Source organism: Ptychodera flava, chromosome 16 (assembly GCF_041260155.1).
Source record: "Ptychodera flava strain L36383 chromosome 16, AS_Pfla_20210202, whole genome shotgun sequence".
Classification (NCBI taxonomy): domain Eukaryota; kingdom Metazoa; phylum Hemichordata; class Enteropneusta; family Ptychoderidae; genus Ptychodera; species Ptychodera flava.
The window spans coordinates 17,196,920-17,211,662 of NC_091943.1; the positions used below are offsets into that span (position 1 = coordinate 17,196,920).

The window sequence follows — 14,743 nt, forward strand, 5'->3', positions numbered from 1 at the left end:
GCATTAAAAAAATTACACTGCCTCGTTTACATTCAGATGAAAGCCAGGTGATGTTGAAAACAGCCAAAGATTGGCATTGCATGTCTCAGGTGCGTGTTTCAAGCAGTCTGTAGAGTTACCGTCTAGTGCCGACAACCACAACTCTAATTTCTTTGGATCAAACAGCCATGTTCCAATCATCTGAGATGCATTATACTTAGATATACACCTGTATTGTGTGCACTGCTTTGACAACTCAATACAAATCTTTCCATACTAACAAACCCTTTTTCATTCAAGATATTTTCTTATACTAAGATCTGTCTGTAACAGATTCTCTGAAGCATGAAGATGCGTCAGTTTCTTCCTGTTCCAATACCACTACTGTAGTATCCCAGAGATCTCACAATAACAACTTTTTTCTCATCACTTACACGTGTTCACAAAATGTTATGAAGATTATTTTGCAAGCAGTCATATCGTGTCCTGACGCGAAGATCAAGACAACATTTTCACTTCAAATACTTATTCTGATTCCTTATCACTTAAAATCTAGCAAGCTGTCTCTTTTTTTGTGAAATACTCATCTGAAGATCATTATCAAGCCTACGTTTCTCTTTTATGTAACTTTATGGTAGTTACCACCTTGATATACCCCTGGTACCTGTAGAACACCATGGTCCTCACTTCAAACCTCTGCATTAGATATCTGCAGTGTTCAACTAATTTTATTGCTGAAGTATTTCTGAAGGAGGCAGTTTAGCAGTGGTTAGGGTACTGGACTCATCATCAAAGGATGGTGAGTTCGACACCCGGTAAGTCCAGAGTAACTGACTTACTGTCGGAGGATGGTGAGTTTGAGACTCCAGCACTGTATGGTGTTTTGCCCTTGAGCGAGGCACTTTACTCCTCATTACGTCACTGGATAGTGGGTGATGGGTACTTCATCCTATAATTTTTGGCGTCATCCTTTTGGACGATTGATTGAGTGTAAAAAAAATATCACTCCGGATAATTTGGTCAGCATACGTCAAAGAATAATGATCTCAAACTAATATCAATTTCATTTCTGTAGAAATATATGCCTGGTTTATCCAGTATTGCGTGATTCCGGTTTCTTTCATGTTGAATTGGGTTTCAACATTGACAGTTGATTACGCGTGGAGGGTAATGCAATAATAGGACACTGAAGGAGTGGCTGATCATCTGGAGAACATTATTAAAGAGGGAAAATATGTTAGAATGTCCCTAACTATACCGACATTCAGTGAGAAGGTCATGTGTCGCCTTCTAATATTGGATTAGTTGACAATCCCGGCATGATCAAAATACCAAATTATGGTGCGAAATTAAATTTTTATTTTGCTGGGAAGTGTTTCACGACATGCGAGCGTATGTGACAGGTGGGAATTGAAGTCGTCATTGGAAGTGAAGCGTGCGACAAATGCGGTGAAAATTGTGTTATCTAGGTCGGTCGTTGCTCTAGTTGAGTTATGACTGACATGCTGTGGAAAGTTCCCATGGAAAGATTGTGTATATCCAAGTTGACATTGACTTTCAATATATTCTACAGTGTACATTGACTGTTGCAGTTCAAAGTCTTGGTACGAACAACTCTATATAATTCAAACGTTAGCAGAGACGGTCAAGGAGGGTCATTATATAGACATGTAAAATATATTAAAGTACAATGTACGGTACATGCATTGTATGCCGAAGATTGGGACTGTTTTTGATATGTATAACGTCTGTATTCTTATGTATTATTTAGGAACTCTTTCGCCCATAGTCCCATCAATGCTAAGTTGCTTTTCCAATGTGATAAAATCTACCAAAATACTTCAAAAACATTCTTTACATTTTACATGTCCTTGCTTGCTAATATGACTGTTAAGTTGACCATCTAGGCCAAGGCTTGAATTGTAGAGTAATTCATGACAAGACTTCATATCACCTTGGGTAGAGATTTCTTCTGCGGGAAGACTTGTGGGATACCGGAATCATGACGAGAAAGGATGGTGAGTTGGAGGCCTGAGTGTGGCCAGAGTAGCGGATCCACTATCAGAGGATGGCAAGTTGGAGATTGTAGCATATTAGTTTTGTACATTATAATTGTACTCTGGAGCAAGGCACTTTACTCCTCACTGCTAAATTTGTTTGTGGTTGAGGGGCACCTCATTCTGAAAATGGTGTTCTCGCCTGTTAGATGATGGAGTAAACCAAAAAAATAGGATTAAAATCCAATCCTGAAAAATGAGAAAAGTGAAGCCCAAGATGACGACTGAACCCCAAAATTCGCAAAACTTTCTAAATGCATAATTTAGGCAAAAAGCCGTTGACTGCGGAGGCAGTGATCATGAAACAGATCCCATAATACCCCTTCCTCCATACACACACCGTCCGGCACCCTGAGCTAATAATTTTAGAAAGTTTGCATAGTTTTGTGTTAAAATTGATAAAAAAGGTGTCGGGGAATTCTTGCTAGTTTGTGCAGACCCATTTAGTCGGCAGAACAGTCCTAATCTAGCTTATGTTGTCACAGAGCTGGAAATGTAATGCAGTAATTCATATCACTTGATTTCTTTATGATTAACAGAATTTAAACTCCCACCCACAAACTACCAACACTTAACTTCATCAGTGTCGTGCACCCTACGCACGAAAAAAACAACTGTACAGGGACTGTGAAAAGATTCATTGTGTTTCGGTGAATAAGCTACAGCTATTGCGTGTGTGCAGTTTTTCTCATTTTTTTTTTTAACACCACAATTGAACCAAGGGGCGCTTTTATTGACAGAAGTTTGCATTCATCACAGCTTTGAAAAAGGTCTTTGTAACGCTCAATTTCAAGTAATTTTCAATTCACACAATGTTTTATTGCGTTTAAACTGCCGTCGTTTTGAAAAGATTCAATGGTAGAGTGCAAATCCCTTGCGTGATCTCTCATTTTCTTGTGTGTTGACATCTCTAAATGACAGGATAAATGCACTTTTTCATTCGGGTACAACTATGCTAGTTTTCGGAAACATACATGTATACTACATATAGGCTGAATGTAGTTTTTCCAGAATTAGATTTTTTCAATCCTGACTGTGGTTAATGAAATATTTTTTTTCCTGCTTATCCTGCACCAAGTTTTTGCCAAACACAAACTTTCCCAGCGTCAAACAAAAACCTAGGCTTGATGCAGGGTTTTTGGGCTTGCAAATATAGAAACAAGTCTTAACGTACAGTCTTGAAAGAGGATAGTCAAAGGCTTAATTCCTTGATGAAAATTTGAGCAAAAGTTTACAAATTTCAATTTTTTAGGTACTACTTCATAACAATGATCAAACATTTTTATCAAATTTCATTTTGACAGTGAGAGTACATGCATTTGATAACATTTTTTGGTAACAAAATATGTCAATTTGTAATCAGATACTTCACTGGACCCTTTACCTGCACCTCTGCAGACAAACATTCGTACGGAATAAAAGTGGATTTTCAAAATCTCAAAATACATTTGCACATGCCACTGGTAATTCAAAATGTCATGAAATAAAATGCTGCAGATAAAATGTTAGTTATATTAAATCCTGAACTCTAATCCAATTCCGCTGAATTTAGTTTCACACCGCAAGCTTTTTACAATAATTGTGTTACTCACGTTATACAAATTGATGAAATTATCCAGAAGGTTTTTTGTTATAAAATGTGTCATTTTTTTCAAGGTCTGTTGAAAAGAGCAATTTGTGAAAATCTGGTTTCCTTTTTATCGCTAAAAGAATTACAAAAAAATCATTTCTTAGCTGCCCTTGTGTGTTCATACAAATTGTGTTTTGTTCTGTTTCACAGTTTTGCCTGCCTCTCAATGGTAACGACATTAGTTTCTGATAAACTGGTTTGACGTGATTAGTTTATTGGCAGGTTGGAGGGGGAAACACTCCATCTGAACGACCAACACTGTCACAGAGGACATTTTTGGGATCATAAATGGTTAATTTACGAACAAGAGAGAGTATATGCTTTATTTCTGAAAAAATTGCAGGTTATTGACAGACGCTGAGAGAGTGCTCAATGAGCTTGAGAGCGACCCTTGAAAGCGGTCGTACTCTCTAGGAGAAGCCTCATGAGTTTTGATTGTAGCTTGATTGATGAACAAATTCACGAAAGTGGGTATTTTCATGAAGGCCATCCGTGGAAGCACAGTCCCTCCACTGTGGTCAAAGCAACCAATATCTGAGACCTTTTTGCTCTAAATTTCTGTCCTCAACGTTTTAGAGTCAGGTGACATTTGTGTTCTGGCAAATGATTGGCTCATCCATCAGTTAATGCGTCCTTTTTCGTGATGCGAGCCTTTCTTCTTTGTTCAACCTGATCCGCAAAGTTTTAGCTCTAGTTTTTAAAAAACAGAACTGCAAAATATTCACTTTCATGTTATAGATACTGTTGAATTCACAACATGACACGTTTATTAGCAATCAGGTCTGGTCTGGCTACATGTTAGCTCTGTTTAGAAAGACATTTGGCAAAATAAGTACCTCAGTTGTATGATGATCGATGATACAGTTTATCCAAAACCGGAGTGTCTAGAACAGAAGTGGAGATTTTTGAGATTATTTGTAATGTATCCGTATATCAGTGATTCACAAATATTTCAACAAAACTTTATATGCAAATACATTTATTTTCAAACCTATTTATTTATTTATTTTTTTATATTTTTTATTTTATTTTCAAAGCAAGATACTTTCATAATTGAAGAGTTTGTTTTTGTCATGACTTAAAACTGTCCATGCCTAAATATATTATTACGGCCAAACACCATTATGCAGCAATCAGGGATGAAAATTATAATACTCTGCTGACAAAATTTCATTGTCTGTATCAACATGGCAAATCATTATATCAATGCATTAGTGTGTTAATTTGGTAGCATGTCAGAGTTTTAACGGTGAAGTTTATTCAACTCTGTGTGAGAAGCCCATTCTCAAATTCCGTATGGTCCTTGTGAGGGTGGAGTACCATAAGGGCACTCTACCCGTAAAGTTAGGTCGACCCACTTGTTAAGTAGGATCTTGAAACAACAATGACAAAAATGATCCACTGTCACAGAGCAATAGAAATCTGATAGCAAGCAAGGTCGAGTTACAGTTGTTGTACTGGTATGTGGCATCGGCAGCATTCTGATTGGTTGTGTTGGTAATCAAGTGTAACCCTTTCTGCTACACTCATCACCCTCAAGATATTTGAACCATCCGTACATGTGTCTTTTAACACCATAACATGAAACCAGTGACTGTCCTTCCTTGCATGATGAAGAAATTAACGCAATAAGTACATATATACATAGATTAGTCCAGATGTTACGAAGTATTCATATTTTCTCACATTATTGCAATTTTTTTATTATTGGTCTGTATTTTTGCATTTTATTTTGTGTCTTCGCAGGAAGTAGAAGATTGGCACCTGTACATCGTAGTTGTAATATTTGTAGTGTTAGATGTCGTCATTTGTACAGTGTGGACGGTACTCGATCCACAGCACAGGGAGCTGCAAGAACTCCAGAAAGAGGAAGGGAGTCAGGAAGACGTGGAGATTATACCACTACTGGAGTACTGTGACTCAGATAAAAATGCCGTGTGGTTAGGTCAGTTCGTTTTGTTAGTTTGCCCAGACTTTCCTCAAGGAAACTTTAAATCACTCCCTTTTAAAATAAAAAGTAAAAAACCAGAAGTGACCTTGCAAAATTTGATTTTGGAGAATTATAATAAATCACCTGATACATGTATGTACCAACACTTGAAATTCAAAATGGCCGCCATATGTGCATTAACTCTAAGGAAAAAAAATTTCAACAGCCACAAAAGTAATGCGGTGAAATCTTTATTTGCTCAATGAACTTCAAAATGAGCCTCTACGAGTGGTAGATCAAAAAGGTAGTCTGAATATCTGTACTCAAGGGGCATTCTACCCAAAAGGACCACTACATGTTGCTATAACATTTAATGAATTTTTCACCATTTTTGTTTTGTATGTCAATGGCAAGGTTTTGTTCTACTCCCCAAAGCATGTTTAAAACAAGTCAACACAGGTTGTCAACACAATGTCTGTACATGTTAAAAATGCACTGTTATTGATTACATTTGAATTCTAGTCCGGACCAGAATTCACTTGTCAACAATAATAATGCAGGTTTCTCATTTGAAGGTTGACTTGACAAGTTGGGTACTTTGTATCTCAACATAGCTTTAATGTGGGGAATAGAGCAAGGAATTGTGGTTGCTATAAAAGCGCAAAAATTGTGCAAAATCACTAAAAGTTACAGCTACTGGCCCTTCAAAAAATTTTCAAAACAAATTACGATGACAGCAACTGACAGAATGTTGTTTTTCTAATATTATCAATGATTAAATTCATAAAATGAACATGTTTATCACCCTAGAAAACTCTGTCATGAAAACTTCTTGCATTAGACGAATTCTGCTATCTCATTGGTTAAAAGGTTTGATGTAAGAGCAATACTGCAAGGTGATTGGTCAAGAGTTTGAGACAGAATATAATAATAATATGTCATTGACCAACATCTATATGTATTCAATTGAATTTAATTTAAGATGCATGTTTCGATTGAAAGATTGAAAAAATTCTTCTGCAGACTAATTATATATCATCTTCATATATGTTATATATATTTTCTTTTTTCATATTTTTAGGTGTTATATTTGGTGCTAAAGGTCTTCTACTCATCTTTGGTCTTTTTCTTGCTTACGAAACCCGTAATATGTCAATCAAAGAGTTGAACGACTCACGTTTTGTAGGCATGAGTATCTATAATGTAGTGGTAAGTCCTTCTCATATGAAATTTTAAAAAAATGTAATTTTAGCATGATTTTTAGTGTCCTATTCAGATGGATAATAGAGGTCATGGGTCACAGGTCAGGGGGTCTTGGTGACAAAGCTATTAGGATGATCTGTTTTGAAAGCGTTGTGACAAGAAGCAAAGTTTCGTCAGATTATAAAATCCCTGACACTAACCCAGATTGAGTTGATCATTTCTATTTTATGACTGCCCGCAGGCTGATGTAAAAGGTGTGACTGCATTAGGTGATATATTCTGGGGGTTTTTTGGATGATGTCCATTTTCATTAAATGCTGCTGGCTCTGTAGTGAGAAGGACAAGTGATGCAAGATGGGAAATCAAAAGCCAGAGAGAGGCAGGAGGCTTTGTGAAGGGAGAAATGTCAGTATGCATGAAGAGAGAGACTGAATCTTGTTATATAGATATTCTAATACTTCTGAAGATTATCAGACTCCACTCACGTACACAGACAGACAGACAGACATACAGACAGACACACTTTACAAATGGCAGAGCAGTACAGATGGCCACTCACATATACACAGACAGGGTGCCAGACCACAGACAGACACTGCAAGAAAGCAGAAACTATGTGACATTTCCCGGTGCAAATACTGACATTCACTGTACACACACAACATTTTACATAGATACATGTACATGTATGTACCGCAGTGAAAAAAATAATTGACGCTATAGATTAAAATTTGAGTATATTGGTATCATGTACGACTTAAGATCTTCTCGTCTATTTTGATTTTCAGGTTTTGTGTATTATAACAGCACCAGTAACACTTATTATACGCACACAACAGAACGCCACTTTTGCATTTGTATCCTTAGCCATTATCTTCTGTTGCGTTGTCACTTTGTTACTCATTTTTGTTCCGAAGGTAAGCCGATCATTTCTCAACTGCTTTTATTCTGTCTTTTCTTTCAGTCAGTTTTGCAAAGTTTTGGAAGATTCTTTCACTTCTTGTGAAGCCCTTGAGATATGTACTTTAGACTGAAAACGTTGTGAGAGAATGTTTTATTTACAGTGTGTTTAGACAGTAGGGTGTTTGCAAGAACAGTTGTCATGGTTTCCAGGCTTTGACAAGTCCCTGTAAAGAAATGTGTTCAAAATCTGAAGAACAATGCTGTAGTTACAAATGTAGTTTACCGATCAGTGATTGGTCACAGGTTGGGTATTTCGATGAAGCAGGTTGTCATGGAAACTGTCAGAATGCTGATTATGACATCATCGACTTCCATCACTTGTAGTTTAGATGAATAGAAACTGTGTGTTTCTTAAGCTGACTGAACACTTGTCCCTTTTTTCCACGGAAGTAAAATGTCTGAATCATGATCACAAGAAGAACAAGAAGCATTATCTGTGTTTATTCTGTCTGCAATAACGGAGACATTGAAACCTAATTTGGAGAGAAATTTACATGTTAACAACATCAATCAGCCGTTCTTGTTAGTCTATTATCACCCTCGTTATTGCATTTCCCCGACAAAATTGATAAGATCTCTAATTATAATTTTGATTGCGCAATTACATGTCCCAAGAATTTCCCACTAATTTCGCCACAATTCTATCACTTCCCTCTTTTTCGGCCCCGTTCTCTCTTGAGTAAAGGTGGTTGAGATAAGACGGAACCCCAGAGAAAGTGAAAGTCACTCTCTGACGGGCACAGCAGCGCCTAGCAAGGAGGATGAAGAGAGACAACAGAGGCTGTCAGCAGAAAATGAGGAGATTAAAAAACAAATAGCAGAGGTAAGTTGTAGTGAGAAACTGTCTGCATTGTAGATGGTGGAGAAGGGCGCCCTCTCTAGGCCTATTTTGAAAAACAAAGGGAAAATAGCTGTAATTCTTCATAATATTTTTGCTGTTTTTAGTTCTGTAAAACAAGTACATCTCCTTACATTTGTCTCCTTAGTTTGTTGAAATACAATGTGGTTTTTTGACCATTTTTATTTTTGTATGTCAACTGCAAGTTCTTGTTCAACTACTCCCAAAAGCATTTTGAAAGTCCCACTTTTGAGGTTGTAAAGCATCATTCTGTACATGTACATGTATTTCAAAAATGTACTGTTGTTGTTTACATCTAGTGCGGACCAAAATTCACTTGTCAACAATAACAGTGCAGTCTACACATGCATGTACAGGCTGGGTTGACAAGCTGAATACTGTGCATTTCAACATGCCCAGGGGAATAAAACAAGAAGCTGTTTTTGACATTAAAGACAAAGAAAGATTGTGGAAAAAGCCAAAAATACAGCTGATGGTAAATATCTGGTCCATATTACAGAACTCCATGGGCAGAAATAATGACGATCTTTCTTCTATTTCTGAACCAATAAGGCTGTTGCCAACGTTACATTATAAGAAAAAAGTAAATCTTTCCTTGATCGTTGTCATCTTTTTATCCACAGAGGGAAAGTCGCATCCGCGAGCTCAACGACATTCTCTCCACCAAAATGCAGAACAGGCCAAGTAGCTCGATGCACCTGCGTGCCCCGTCCCCGGATAGGTCCCGTCACGGCAGTCACAGTAGCCAGCACGGGGCGATGTTGACCCTCCCAGTAGATACTATCGAAGACAGTGCAATCATCGTCACGTCCACATCTGTTTCAGTGCCTGTTACTATAAATAGAAGCCATCGCAATTCTGCGGGTTCCGACGAGGAATTTTCAGAGTCCTATATATAGATGCAACGAACAGATTACAAAAATACAATCAGAAGAAAGCGTAGACAATACCATGTTACAATGGAGTCCAATCTATAGCACACAGTGTACCCGTTTTATGTATGTATTGTTTTTATCGAAAATATATCATGTTTATAAATGTTGTTTTATACTTTTCTGCCACTTTTTAGACAAACTGTCACTCCAGTAGAAAAATTTTAATCATGATAGTCTGGTTTTGTACAAAAATGACGAAAAACAAAATTATGGAAGAGAGAGAGCACAATTTTTGTGACGTTTCTCAATATTTTAGGTTTTTTTAACACTCCATCATGACAACTTGTCTGTCTTCTGTGGTAATAGTGCCTTTGTAGAAAGATCAATAGGGCTAAAGTGGAGTTTAAATTTCTCAATTCTTTCCTTAAACGTCTGACTTTCATATCTTGAGAAAATTTAGTCAAAAACTTTTTTTTGTAGAAGAAAACTTCAGTCGAAAACTTTTTTTTTCATTTTCTTGTTTCATTTTTCGCATAATCTTTTTCAAAGATCTGTACATATATCTTATGTCATACATTTGATTATTTTCCTTCTCGCTTTCACATATTACCTGAAAATTTTTGAAAACTTCTTTGCAGACCTACGAGCCATTCCTCATGTATCATAGTCGTGTAAGTAGGTCTGTGAAGCCTCTGGAATTAATGAACTCAAGAGTCGAATTTTCTTCACCGTCCCTGACCCGGGGGATGAGGTTTGGGGGGATGAATTATATTATTTTTTTATTTAATACCTTTATGGGATCTATACAGCAGCTGCTTCAGGTCTGTTCACTGCAGTGAGTCGTTACAGTGAGTCATGACAACCTTCCACCCCTTCATCTGTAGAATAGATTCACCCCGAACACAGGAAACAATGCCGCCAGCCATAAGCTATGCACAAATTTACCCTCTTGATGGATCTCTGTTTTTCTAAATCATCACTCAGTTTTGTTGGCAATCAGTGTCAGTCATTTTGTGCAACAGTGAAGAAGCTGAATGAAATAGTATGTTTGAATCTTGGAAAGATAAAGATGTCCTCCGATTGGTCATATAGAAGTAATGTGAAAAGAGACATCCACTGATTGGCCACTCAGAATCATAAAAAAGAGACCTCCTCAGATTGGTCAATAAGCTCCACTGAGAAAATGGACATCCAATGATTTGTCAGTGTGCTCCAAAGAAAAAAAGACATTCCTTGTTTGGTCAGTAAGCACCGATTTGAAAAAAGACATCAACTGATTGGTCACTAATCACCGATTAGGAAAAAAAGCATACAGTGATTTGGTCATCTGACAACAATGCAGCCAGGAGCCAACCAATCAGAAAAAACTATCACATTATCAACCGGATCAATATCGTTCCTCTGGTAACAGACACCTTTCTTTTAAATAGTCAGCTTGAAATATTACTCAAATCTGCATTTTTGCTGGTACAAATGCCTTCATATCAATTTTGGCTTTCGAGATTCCACCCCAAATGTTGATTTTGGATGCAATACTTTGGTCAATCAGAAGTGACCACACTCAAGATATTGAATACGATCTCAGTTTTCACGCCACTGTGAGTTTTCCCTCGTAGAAATGACAATCATTGCGGTCATCTGAACAGTACTGAGTTGTACTTAAAAGGCTTATTTTGGAGTCAAAGTGTCGATTCACATGTTCTCTCCCGTCCAAGTTTGGCCATGCCAGTTGTGATTTTGAATAGATAACATTGGTTATAGCAGTGTAGCATTTAAGTTGTGCTTTCACACACACCGACAGCAGTAGTGTTTGAATCCCTGCCTTCAAAATTTGATGCAATACGTGACTCATGAAAAAACCAAATCTCTGTCCTTACTCAAATTTGCAAGTGTCATGTGACAGCATGTGCTCAAATGGCATTTTCTGTAATTATGCACAAATTTATCTGAAAATGTTTGTCTTTTGTTTATCGGTGGGAAAGGCCCAACACGTTTGAAGGAACCATTGGCTTTTATGATATGTTTGAAGTTACAAAGACTCGATTGAGCATTGAATGTTGAACCGTCTTGAAGTTTTTACTCAACATGCAGCCATGGATTTAGTGGAATATCTGCCATGCTTTGGAAAGGAAATCACATAATTTAGGCAGCTGTCAAATTCCAGTAGTGTGCAGTTTACGTATATAATTTTAGCAATAGAGCAATGTCAGAGAGATGCTATATATGTGTCCTACCCCAACTGGGTCCCCCTTGTTTTGAAGTGTATAGATCCAAACCACGGTCCCTTCACACCGCTGAAAGAGATAATTCACAAATCATAACATTTGATTGATAAAATGGGTCGGTCACAAATGCCCCACATGTACAACAAAAATATGTTGACTACGTATGTTCGTCAGTGGCACAAATTCAAGACAAAAAAACTCAGAAACTTTTATTATAAGTATGAAACCAACAATTGTGCTTTGAAGCATGTCGTGTATTCTGCTTGTTCATGAATGATTTGGTGCATGATGGGTAAATTCTTCCATCTGACCTAGTTTGTCAGTGCAGGAAATCTTAATTATCAGTATATTTTTCTTGTTGCATTTCTTGTCACATTTGTGTCACATTTACATATGACATTGCGCCACCAGGGTCAAGTTCAAGACATGTCCAACTCGCCACTTCATAGGTACTCTTTTCTCGGACGCACGACCTGAATTAATTTCCAATATGGCGTCAGTCAGCTTTGCCTGCCAGCAATAGAATATAGCTTTCACTGAATTTTTTGTACGAAACACTTGCAAGTCATTTTTTAGACTAACTCTGATTGACACAGTGACCGTGTGGGCCATGCTGGATTCTAATACATCAAACACAGTGACTGTGTTGCCAATGATGGTAGATCTGTAATCTGTTTGCTGCACCTACCTATATGGGATTAGCATGCCCAGAATAATATATCTGGCAGTCTCAGGCATGTGATATCAACCCAACTAACATCAGCTGTGTTCACGGTATATCCTCACCCATGCTTTAACAATGTATAGTCATGAGCTATCCTTCTCTGAAAAGGGAAGACTTGTTCCATGGATGTTAAGTTGTTACCATGGTATCAGTAGACTCGCATCATACACTCCAATGTAACTTGCCTCCATAACATCATCGGCAATTTACATAAAATGCATCCATAGATGGAAAAAATGTCGATGAAAATGTAATTTTTTTACCGAACTGTTCAAACACAGAGACAAAAAAGAGATTTGCTTGATCATTATCCAGCAAAAATCAAGGAGTGTGATTATGGTGATAATATAAGACACATGAATTTGCTATTTGTTGGTGAAATTACAAGCAGAGTTTACAGGCAGGTGTCATGTGTACATAATTTTGGTCATCGCTTTTATGGTTCACTGACATGTTTAAGTTTTCTTTGAAGCTCAGAGTTTTTGTTCTGCTCTCTGTTGCCAAGGCAACTCCATCACCATGACAATCACTCATCAATTTATATTAACAATCAAAAGGATAAGTCAAAATGTCAACAATATCCGATTGTTTTGCTAGTGATGTGTCAGTTGTATCTATATTTTTTCACATACCCAAAATTGCACAATATATTTGAATTCGTGTGTCATCAAAATTTTACAAGAATTAAGGCCCGAAATGATATCTGTTTCAGGTCATTCCTCGCATTATTTTGAGATTTGTGCATCCAGTCTTTTTGTTCTGTGGTTTTATTAAGAGTGGTTGCCACACAAAACCTATAAATTATTAATAGCGCCCTCATGCGGAGTTGCCTACCCATTTATAACCATAAAATGCTCAAAACGGGAGAGGAAGAATTGCGCCGTCAGTGACAAAGTCGTAACAGTGATAACCGACCATCAGTTTTGCCCAAATATCAAGGATCAGAAACATATCTTTTTTTCATTCTTTGCCTATTGAAATGTAGCTTCACAGACTGGTTTTCACTGTGAGGCAGTACATTGTATAGTCAGCTCTGTGAATCGTGAGAGATGAAGACGTATCATGCAAGCATTAAAAATGATGCTATACCTGTAACTTTTGATGGCTTTTTCACTAGAAATGTTTCCCATATCAACTACAGTTTCCTGTTCTACTCCCCAAAGCATGTCGAGATGAGCAGTATTCAGCTTGTCAACTCAGCCTGTACATGTGTAAACTGCATTGTTATGGGTGTCAAGTGTAAAGAACAACTATGTATTTTTATATGTATAGATGCTGTGTTGACAAGCTATAAAAAATAGTGGGTGTTTCAAGTTAACATGCTTTTGGGAATAGAACAAGAACTTACAATTGACATACGAAACAAAAACTGTGAAAAAAACCTGAAAGTTACAGCTTCAAACTGGCCCTTGAACAACGTTAGGATGTTAAACTTGTCAAATATGAAAATCCACCAAAAATTGTGGACATTTCTTCAGTTTAAACATGGTAATAGTACCTGCGAGAAACCTCAGAATCTCATCTCGCAAGACAGACAACAGTATTTGAACAGAAACGTAGTACATAGCGGATATAATCAATAGTAGAGTTGTGATCTAGATTTATTTCGTTAGTGTCTTCATGATATCGGATACTTCCATTATCATTTGCCACTAAGTGGCAAAATTTGTCAGGATTTCATCATTCCATGTGCTGCAGGCAAGAAATTTTGTGTAATTTTTTGAGCTTGGAGAGTGTTGGCTGTCAAAGTTGAATCAAATTCTTAAAAGATAAAATTGTTAGTTTTTCGCTGCTCTTGTCATTACCGTTTTAAAGCTTTGTTTTCGTGTGCATTTGGTTATGAATGTTTTATATGAGTGCTAGAGAAAGAAAGCTGCCGTTCTATTAAAACAGCGGAAAGTTCAACATGTGGCCCAGTGAGAAGAGTTACGCCCTCAACGTATGAGGAACAAATGCTTTTGTTTTTTACTCGCGTAAGCAGGGATAACAACGGGTCGTATAGCACACCTGAGACTGCCAGATTTTCTCAACTCTTGCGTCAGACTGCTCCATGTAAATTTATCGTAGCCCTGGCAACCAAAACGGTTGCCATGGTTTCAATATCACGGAAATTTTCATCGAGCAGGTCCTTCCCTTTGAAAGAAACCAACCTGATCGTGTACTGAAATATTGCTTTCTGAGGGAAATGGGAAGATATTAATATGTACATAACGAAAAAAAGTTTCTGAAATTGTTAACATTTGAATAAAGTTTCGTTTTTAACAATAAACGAATGGAGACTGTTTTCAGTATGGAAAA

General features: G+C 37.2%; 1 protein-coding gene across 2 annotated transcripts in view; it reads left to right on the forward strand.

The window, feature by feature from the left end:
* The window catches only part of LOC139114159 (gamma-aminobutyric acid type B receptor subunit 1-like), a 220,276-nt gene extending 205,562 nt beyond the window's left edge, over positions 1-14,714 (forward strand). For both annotated transcript variants that reach the window (XM_070675721.1, XM_070675722.1), the window contains 5 exons: positions 5,413-5,611; positions 6,678-6,805; positions 7,588-7,716; positions 8,448-8,585; positions 9,245-14,714. In XM_070675721.1, coding sequence (XP_070531822.1) covers positions 5,413-5,611; positions 6,678-6,805; positions 7,588-7,716; positions 8,448-8,585; positions 9,245-9,520 — 870 coding nt within the window. In that variant the 3' untranslated portion in view covers positions 9,521-14,714. The remainder of the gene's footprint in view (positions 1-5,412; positions 5,612-6,677; positions 6,806-7,587; positions 7,717-8,447; positions 8,586-9,244) is intronic.
* Positions 14,715-14,743: the final 29 nt, after the last annotated feature.